The sequence below is a fragment of the Myotis davidii genome, unplaced genomic scaffold (genome assembly GCF_000327345.1).
Source record: "Myotis davidii unplaced genomic scaffold, ASM32734v1 scaffold636, whole genome shotgun sequence".
NCBI lineage: Eukaryota > Metazoa > Chordata > Mammalia > Chiroptera > Vespertilionidae > Myotis > Myotis davidii.
In genome coordinates, this window is record NW_006286987.1 from 179972 (window position 1) to 190398 (window position 10427).

At 36.1% G+C, this 10427-nt stretch overlaps 1 protein-coding gene across 4 annotated transcripts in view; it reads left to right on the forward strand.

Annotated features, from left to right (window-relative positions):
* The window catches only part of TFEC (transcription factor EC), a 71176-nt gene that overhangs the window by 42170 nt on the left and 18579 nt on the right, over nt 1-10427 (forward strand). The window contains exon 1 of one of the 4 annotated variants that reach the window (XM_006758942.2): nt 3721-4040. The exons of the other annotated variants lie outside the window; for them this stretch is intronic. Within the exon in view, the coding sequence (XP_006759005.1) occupies nt 3975-4040 (66 nt within the window). The 5' untranslated portion in view covers nt 3721-3974. Of the gene's footprint in view, nt 1-3720; nt 4041-10427 lie in introns of those variants that run through there. 4 annotated transcript variants of the gene reach the window in all.

The window sequence follows — 10427 nt, forward strand, 5'->3', positions numbered from 1 at the left end:
TCCAAACTGCTCTTCCCTGCAGGCCTGGTAACTCCCAACTGCCTTCCCCTGATGGCCATCTTGTGGTGGCCATCTTATAAATGATTTCCTTTGTCCTTGAACCTCATACTTTCTATGTCTATTATTTCCATTTTGATTTTAGTCAAAATAACATGTTCTATTTTATATTTAATTATCTTCACCTATCACTTTAAGGGTGCTTATTTTGCAGACTTGTAATTATGCTTTTGTCTGATCTGTCATTGATACCACAAAATTTTTACTGCTATTTACTCATTCTTTTTATCTTTTGTATTGATTTCATAGTTGTAGTTATCATCTGACCTAATTACCTCCTGATGTTTCATCTGATGCAAAATGTATTTGTTGGTTTTTAAAAAATATCAACTAAATTCCAAGATATTTAACAATGAAGAGTCTTGGAAGCTGTAAAGCAAAGTTTTGGACTAGATCTTTAAATCAATAGGATAGTAGAAGAACCAACTTCTTCAGTAAATTAGGGGAAAAGATATTTATGTTGGTGGATGACAGAAATAAGAAATAAAGATGTTAAAGGCAAAAACAGAGCCTCTGAGGAGGATGGAACTGTCACATGTAGGAAATAAAGGATTCTCTTGGAAAAAAGAGAAACCTTAGCATGGTTACAGGCAGAAGGGAAAAAAAATAGAAATGCAAGTGACTGTGTTATTTATGGTGTCAGCATACAGGAAACATAAAGGGATGAATGACTTATTTGAGACTGTTACTGAAACTACCATAGCACCCCAAAGAAAAACATTTACCATAAGTTGTGCTTAGCATCCTTCTTCCTTTAGTCTTCTTCACATTTGTTTTGAACACATTTACTGTCCATTTAATGGCAGAAAGTGAATGAAAGAAATATCATGACAAACAAAATAGAAGCAGAGGCATGGATACATAGGAAAACAAAACTGACATGTTAGAGCGGAGGAGGTTTGGGGGACTGGATGAAGAAGGTGTAGGGATAGCCCCAAACATATACACATAACACATCGACACAGTCAACTGTCTGGGGCTAGCCAGAGGGAAAGGAGGTGGGGGCTCTGTGGAGGTGGGGACTTTGCTTGGGGCACTGGGCGTGCGATGCACTGTGCAGATGATGTTTTATTGAGTTTTACGCTTGAAACCTGCATGGTTTTGTGAACCAATGTCACCTTGACAAATTCAATACCACACCAATAAAGTCAACTAAAAAATAATAAATTAAAAATATTCTCCCCTGGGAAAAGAAGAAATATCACAAAATTAAAATTTGAATTTAATGACACTACATAATGTACTATAAAACTTTCAGAGGCTGGACAAACCAAAGAAACAAAACATGCATATTTATTATCCTAGATCCTCTTAATTCACATAGAATAACATCTAATGTTTAGACAATGGTCTAGAACTAAACTCTTGTATATGGTACCCACTAGCCATATATGGTTTTTAAAATTAATTTTACATTTATTCAATGCAATCTTTAAAGATTGAGTAAAATTAAAAATTCAATTCCTCAGTTGCACTGGCCACATTTAAAAGCTCAGTAGCCATATGTGGTTAATTGCTGCTGTCCTGACAGCACAGATATAGGATATTCCAATTATTGCAGAAATTTTTGTAGGACAGCACTGGTCTAGAGGATTTTACAATGTAAGTTTCTTGTCTATTTTTCAACTTTGTCTGAAACCTCTCTTGCCCTTGCTCACTCCATTTCCTTCCCATTGGTCCTCTCACTCTCAAATACCCTGAGCTTGCTCCTAACTTAGGGTCTTGGTATCTTTTGATTCCTTTCCAAAGTCTACCCTTCCCCATGTTATTCATGCCTCTGTTCAAATATCAATAAATTCTTCTCCGACCATTTTCTAAAACAACACTGTTCCCCATCAAGCTCTATTGACTTCCTGCTTTCATTTCTTCATGTGCTGTTATTGAGCTGTTTATTGTGTGTTTCCTTAACAGAGCTTGAGCTTCATGAAAGCACAACCTTTGTGCCATGTGTTTCTAGACTTCCAGTATTTACAACAAGATATTGCCATAAATATTGCTCAATAGCATGCTGCTGAGGAAGCTGGAGAGCCTTGTGCTGCCGCAGCTGTGCTCACCAACTAAGCAGGGCTCCCACTGTGGGAGAGCACTAACCACCGGGGGGCCACTCCTGTATTGAGCATCTGCCTCCTGGTGGTCAGTGCGCATCACAGCGACCTGTCGACCGTTCGTTAGGTCCTTTGGTCGCTTAGGCTTTTATATATATATATTTTGCACCTACTTTTGACTGGCAGTTTTGTAAGTATATTTTTATCTAGTTCTCATACAAATAGGCAACATCTAACTTCCCTGATGATTCTTGCCCCTTATAACTCTTCTTTACACAGTAATCAGAATGATCCTCACAAAGCAAAAATTAGATCCTGTTTCTCTTTGCATAACATTCTATTAACTTTCTGAAATCTTCAGAATATAATACAGACACTTTCCTAGAGTCAGCACTTCCCTTTAACGTTGGGTACTGACCTCGATAGCCTTCTTTCTGCTCCTTGAACAGGACAGCCTATTATCATCCTAGGATCACTGAACTTCCTTTACTTGGCTTGGAATGCTATTGTTCTAGATCTTTGATTGGAAGCCTTCTTTTGTTTCAGACATTTAGTCAATATCACCTTGTCAGAGAATCCTTCCACATCACCCTTGCTAAGAAACACCATCCCATCACTCCCTAAATCAATATCTCATTTTCATTCCCTCTTTCATTTATGATTTGAGTAATAAAATTTATCCTATTTATTATTTTACTAGAGGCCCGGCGCACGAAATTTGTGTAAGAGTAAGCCTTCTTTTACCCAGCTGCCGGCACCAGCTTCCCTCTGGCACCTGGGACCCGGGCTCCCCTCACAGCCCCGGCTTTGTCCGGAAGGTCATCCAGTCTAATTAGCATATTATGCTTTTATTATTATAGATATACTTAACCCTAGAGAATAAACTCCTTGAAAATAGTGTTTTTGTCTGTCTTGTTCACTGCTGTTTCTGGAGCCTAGGACAGTGACCTGTTCATTATTTTATGTTCAGTAGCCTGCACAATGCCTAGCACATCATAGGTACTAAGCAAATACATATTAAATACATACTATAAAATTCACACAAGGTATTGAAAACATTTTTCCTATCATACAGTACTAATTAGAATTTTTTTAAATGGAAAAAAAGCAGTAGCAGTAAGGATAACAACAATAATAACAGCTCTTATGCCTGGGAACTTATATGACAAAGACAGGGCAAAATGGTGAAAAATTGCACTTAATCAACACAACAAACATACGCAATAGAGAGAATTATTACCTATTACCAGTTTACAGGTGAGGAAAGAGGTTTAGAGAAGTTCAGCCAGTCACTCAGGTTCATACCGATAGTGAACCACAGGGAAGGGGTTTGAATCCAGTCCTGTATGATTCCAAATGCAACAAACCTACCCAATCAGCTGTGCCTGCAGCTTCAGAGGAAGTGTAGAACCTTGGTATTTGAAGGGAGATTCGCCTGATCTGATCCTCTGCCACACTCCGGCTGAGTGCTTGTTTAGCCTCTGAGTGTAGATACGTTTCCCTGTAATTTCCACCCATTAGTCTAGTTTCACCCCTTCCTTTCAAGTGGCATGGTTGTGCATAGTAAGTAATTTCTCTTATCATATATAGGTATTTCTCAGTCAGGTGTCTGTCAATGCTGGTGGCATTTGGCAATCTCAGTAAACTGTCATAGTTCAAGATGATTCCAGAGGGGAGGGCTGAGTAAATATTAACAACCCCCTGTGCTTGGTTGGGACTTGAAAGGACTGTTAACATCAACACGCAAGCTTTTCTCTGTCACAGTCTAGACCAGATTAGTCTTAAAGTCCAAGGAAGAGCCAAAGTTCACCATAGTGCAGACATTTCTGCACGGCGCTGCTGGTGATTGTGTGTAAGTTTAAGGAAAAGAAAATGATGAAGGAGAAAGAGAAAACCATTGCTATTGTGAAGGTTATAGACACTTCCAAGTTGAAACTGGTGAGCAAGTACATTTTGGCATTCTTTCAATGTTTGGAGATGAAACTACCTGAAATACTGAACTTAACCTTTATAAACTAATCGTCTGTGAAATAAGGAATGGATCAATCGAGCTTTGAAATGTATAATATATAATCCACTGAATTAACAAGCTTGTTTACGGACAAGATAGTTTTTAGTGCTCAGAATGCAGTAAGCTTTTTATTTTTTAGTAAAAAAATTTTTGTGACAAATAAAATAATGTCTTATTGTGACTGTTATCAAAAAGTGGAATTCCACTAATTATTTATTGCTGTGTTTACATTAAATTAATGACTTTTTAATTCACTTAGAACTACATAAATTATATGCATATAAAGTGTATGATGCAAACGTATTTACAAGTCACCATTCTCAGCCTTCTACTTTATCTTTTCTATTTGAATTATAAGCCAAACAAGTGCAAGGGATCTCCCACTCCTGCTCCACATGTTGTTTTCATTTACTCGGAATAGAACAATAATAGTAACAATAACACAGTGGGACTTTTCAATGTTTGTCACTCAAACTTCATAGATCTACTTTAGCAAACAAAGTTAGAGGGAGATCAACTGTGTGTGTCTTAAAACCAGAAAAAAAAAATAGTTGAATGCATTTAAATGAATAAATACCCGTAAGGACAGAAAATAATATTTAAATGCCAGCTTTTCAAGTATGCATACCTTTTGCGTATAAGCTCAGTGCTCCCTCTTTATGCCTGAAGTTTACCTTTATTTTTGGTCTACAGTTATTTTGTCTAATAGTCTCATGCTCACTTTGACCATTTTAGGTTCACAATGAATGTCTTCACAGAAAGGCAAAATAGAGAATCCAAAGAAATCAAAATTTTCTGTTTCCCATAAAGCTCACGCTAAATATGTAAATAGACATAGATATATAGATATCATGCATATACATACATATATAAGGGTTCAGGATTTTTACTCTTTTTACTATTTATATTGCAAAAATACCTGGAAATTATATATACATATTTTAACATATAAGGAAAGATATGTATATATAAGAAAATAATTTTCCTTATATGTATCTTTCCTTATATGTTAAAGTGTGTATATATCTTCTTATATCTTTCCTTATAGTGAGATTATCTGGGAGATACTGGTAGTTATATCACACGCATTCACAAATATAGAATATGCATGATACATATGTATATATTATATCTATATGCATATGTACAAACATATATCTCAAAAAAGTTCTCTGGGTTTCAGATAAATAGTCAATTTTCAGAAATATGGTGAGTATAGACTATGGTGCCCTCTCTCTTGCTGAGTGACATACATGAATAAGGGTAGAATGATATATAAATTAAAATTTTAAATCATGGCTGGGTTAATTAGTCTTATAAGGTTTTAGTGAAGAAAAATAAAGCAGACTGTCATGAGGAAGTGTGTTAGAGATGATTTGGACCTTAAATTGAGGTTAGGACATGGATTGGATTTTGATACTTAATGAAGGAATGAGGACTTTGTGGTGCAGAAAACAGCAATTGGAAAGAATAAAACTGAGAAAATATGGCCTGGTGGATATCAACTTTTCTGAGCATACAAAACAGTTCTTGCCATTAAAAATGTTACGGCAAGGACCCTTTCTATAATAGGGTCGGTAGTATAGAATCCAGCCTTTGCATCAGACAGGCCTAGGTTTAAATACCAATTCCCCCATTTATTATTATTTTTAAAATTTATCTTTATTGTTGAAAATATTACAGATGTCCCCTTTGTTTTTTTTTCCCATTGAACCTCTCCACCCCACTCCCGCCCCTCCCAGGCATTCACCACTCTACGCATATAAGTTCCCCCATTAATCAATCCCCCTACCCCCTCACACAGCTTTCCCTCTGAAATTCATCAGGCAGCTCCATGCTTCTGTCTCTGGATATATTTTGTTCATTAGATTCCACATATGGGTGAGATCATGTGATACTTATCTTTCTCTGACCGGTTTATTTTGCTTAGCATAATGCTCTCCGGGTTCATCCACGCTTTTGCAAATGGTCAGAGTTGTTTCTTTTTTACAGCCATGTAGTATTTCACTGAGTAAATGCACCACAACTTTTTTAATCCACTCAACTACTGATGGCATTTGGGCTGTTTCCAAATCCTAACCTTTGTAAAATGTGCTGCTATGAAGCTAGGGTGAATATATTTTTTCTGTTTGGTGTTTCAGGATTCTTAGGATATATTCCTAGAAGTGGGATCATTGGATCAAATGAAAGTTCCATTCTTAATTTTTTTTTGAGGAAACTCTATATTGTTTTTCACAATTGAGAGGATTGGAGGGATACTAGATAAAGGGGCATAATTTATGCTTGCGGCCCTACAGATCATGAGGTACAAGAACAGAGAATACAATTTAAACTTATAAATTATGCTATATAATAAAAGCCCAGTGACCAAAAGGTGGAACGACCAGAACAACCGGTCTACCAGTCACTATGACATGCGCTGACCACCAGGGGGCAGATGCCCAATGCAGGAGCTGCCCCCTGGTGGTCAGTGCGCTCCCACAGGGGGAGTGCCGCTCTGCTGACTGGGATGAGCAACGCTCCCACAGCAAGCCGATCCCTGCTGGCCATGCTCCCCACTAGTGCACAATCCTGTGCACCGGGCCTCTAGTTTAAAAAACAAAAAAACAAAACATGCAAAAGTGGGTAATAGATCAAATATAGTGTATAGAAAGGAAAGAGAAAGAAACAGTTGGGAAAAGATGTGGAATTTTAGGTCAGATTACTTATGTTATCCTTCAGTATATTTGGCCCAATAAGAGTAAATGGATATATGAACATTTTCATTAGATGTCTCTACAATAATTTTGGACATAAATTTTATTTTTTTCTTATGTAAGCATTGATTTTAAACATAGGCAAAGCTAAAGTTTTCTAGGATTATGAAAAATTGTCTTCTCAAAAACTGAGTTTTATTAAAAATGGGGTTGAATTCTATCAGATACTTTTTCTGAATCTACTGAGATGATCACAGATTTATTTTTATCTTTGAACATCCTAAAATGTATTTATGGGAAACACAACTTGATTATAGAAACTTATCCTGTTAAATTTTCTTGGATTCATATAGCTACTAAAATTTTGCTTAAGATTTATAGTCATAAGTGAAAAGGGCCTATAATTTTTCTTTTCATAATGTCTTGTATGATTTAAGTCTCGTTGAATTGGGACATATTCCCTCTTGTCTCTGTTGTCTGGAAATGTTTGTACAAAATTGGGTGTTTTTTTTTTTCTTGAAAATGTAACACTTTTGCCCATAAAACCATCATGTCCAGATTTTTTATGTATAATATGTTCAAAGTTTATTTTGATAGCTTTAATAATCAAAAGACCGTTCAAGCTATTAATTTGTTCTTCAGTCAGTTCCACTAAATAATACTTTTTAAAATTTATCTTTAGTGTTGAAAGTAGTACAAATGTCTTTTTCCCCCCATTGACCCCCTCCATCCTGCACTCACCCCTCTCAGGCCTTCACCACACTATTCTCTGTGTCCATAGGCTATGCAAATATGCATATAAGTTATTTTTCAAGAAAAATATGCATTTTGTCTAAGCATTCACAAGCATTGGCAAATTATCATGGGTAACATCTCTTTTTACCTTTTAAAAAAATGGTAAAAATGTACATAAAATTATCCGTTATATACAATTTAAAGTGTATAATTCAGTGGCATTAAGTAAGTTGAAAATGTTGCGCAACCCTAAACACTACTTCCAGAGCCTTTTCATCATCCCCAAACAGAAACTGCATCCATTAAACAATAGCCACCCATGCACCCCTGCCCCTCAGCCTCTAGTAAGTTCTACTTCCTGTCTGTATGATTTTGCCTAATTTGATACCTCTTATGAGTGGAATCATATAATATTTGCTTTTTTCTGTCTGGCCTATTTTACTTAGCATAATGTTTAAAGATTCATCTATGTCGTAACATGATTGGGATTTTATTTCTTTTTTAGGCTTTATAATATTCTGTTATAATATAGACACATTTTATTTATCCATTCATCTATTAATGGGCACTTAGGTTATTTCTATCCTTTGTCTACTATGAATAGTGTTAGTATAAACATTGATGTGTAAGTATCTGTTTAGGTCTCTGCTTTTAATTTTTTTGGTATAGTAGTATTCATAGAAGTGGGATTGCTGTAATTCTACATTGAACTTTTTGAAAAAAGGTCATACTGTTTTCCACAATGGTTACGTCATTTCACTCCCAGCGGCAATGCACCAGGGTTCCAATTTCTCTACATTGTCACCCCTTGTTATTTTCCTTTCATTTGATAAGTCACCTTAATGAGTGTGAATTGGTATCTCATAATTTTTAAGATGACATTTTTTTTTAATTTAAATGTTTTATTGCTGACACTCTGGGAGATGTCCCCTATTATCACCACCTTGCCCTCCTCTACACAATCCTCACCCCTGTCTCTGGGCCCTCACCATGCTATTGTCTGTGTTCACGGGCTAGGCATATACTGTATGTTCTTTAGCAGCTGATCTCTTCACTTTCCTTTATCCAATCCCCCCACCACCTTCCCCTATGACATTTGTCAGTTTATTCCTATGGTTCTAGTTTGTTTGTCAGTTTATATTCTTCATTAGGTTCCACATATTAGTGAGAACATACAGTATCTGTTTTTCTATGACTGGCTTATTTCATTTAGTATAATAATCTCCAGATCCATCCATACTTATGCAAAAGGTAAGAGCTCCTTTTTTTTTTTTTTTTTTTTTTTTTTACAGCTGTGTAGTATTCCATTGTGTAAATATACCACAGCATTTTATTCACTTATTTACGGATGGGCACTTGGGCTGTTTCCAGATCTTGGCTATTGTAAATAAGTCTGCTATGAACATAGGAGTGCATACATTCTTTCTGATTGGCGTTTGAGGATCCTTAAGATATATATTTAGAAGTGGGATTGTTGGGTCAAATGGGAGTTCCATTTTTAATTTTTTGAGGAAACTCCATACTGTTTTCCACATTGGCTGCACCAGTCTGCATTCCCACCAACAGTACGCTAGGGTCCCTGTTTCTCCACTTCCCTGCCAGCATTTGTTTGTTGATTTATTGATAGTTGCCATTCTGAACAGTTGTGAGGTGATACCTCATTGTAGTTTTAATTTGCATCTCTCTGATGATTAATGACCTTGAGCATTTTTCCATATGTGTATCGGCCATCTGTATGTCCTGCTTGGAGAGGTTTTTGTTGAGTTTTATAAGTTCTTTATATATTTTGGAGATTAACCCCTTAGAAGATGAATCATTGGTGAATATGTTCCCTCATACACTGGGTTCTCTTTTGGTTTTGTTGATGATTTAATTTGCTGTGTGAAGCTTTTTAGTTTGATGTAGTCTTCTTTGTTTATTTTTTTTCCTTGTCCTCAGAGACTTATTGTAGCAAAAAGATTACTACAAGAGATGTCTGAGATTTTGCTGTCTATTGTTCTTCTAATATGGTTATGGTTTCATGGCTTACATTTAAGTCTTTCATACATTTTGAGTTTATTCTTCTTTATGGTGTAAGTTGGGAATCCAGTGTCATTTTTTTTTTGCATTTTTTTGCATTTTTCAACATCATTTATTAAAGAGACTATCTTGACTCCATTGTATGCTCTTGCCTCCTTTGTCAAATATTATTTGACTGATAAAGGCCATGGGTTGATTTCTGGGCTATTTTGTTCCATTGGTCTGTATGCCTCTTCTTGTTCCAGAACCAAGCTGTTTTGATGACAGTTGCTTTGTAATATATTTTGATATACGGTATTGTGATACCTCCAACTTTGTTCTTCTTTCTCAAGATCGCTGCTATTATTTAGGGTCTTTTTGGTTCCACATAGTTTTTGGAATATTTGTTCTAGATCTGTAAAATATGCCATTAGTATTTTCATTGGAATTGCATTGAATATATAGATTGCTTTGAGTAGTATGGACATTTTAATGATGTTAATTTTGTACATCTTCCAACCCATGTACATGGTATACGCTTCCACTTATTTGCATCTTCCTCAGTTTCTTTCATCAGTGTCCTATAGTTTTCAGGTCTTTTACCGATTGGTTAAGTTTATTTCAGGTATGTTATTTATTTGTTGTTATTGCAATGGAAATGGAATAGTTATCCAGCTGGCATGACTCAGGGGTTGAGTGTTGACCTATGCACCAGGAGGTCATGGTTTGATTCCCGGTCAGGGCACATGCCTGGGTTGTGGGCTTGATCCCGAGTATGGGGCATACTGGAGGCAGTCGGTCAATGATTCTTTCTCATTATTGATGCTAATATCTCTCTCTCCCTCTCCCTTACTCTCTGAAATCAATAATTAAAATATATTAAAA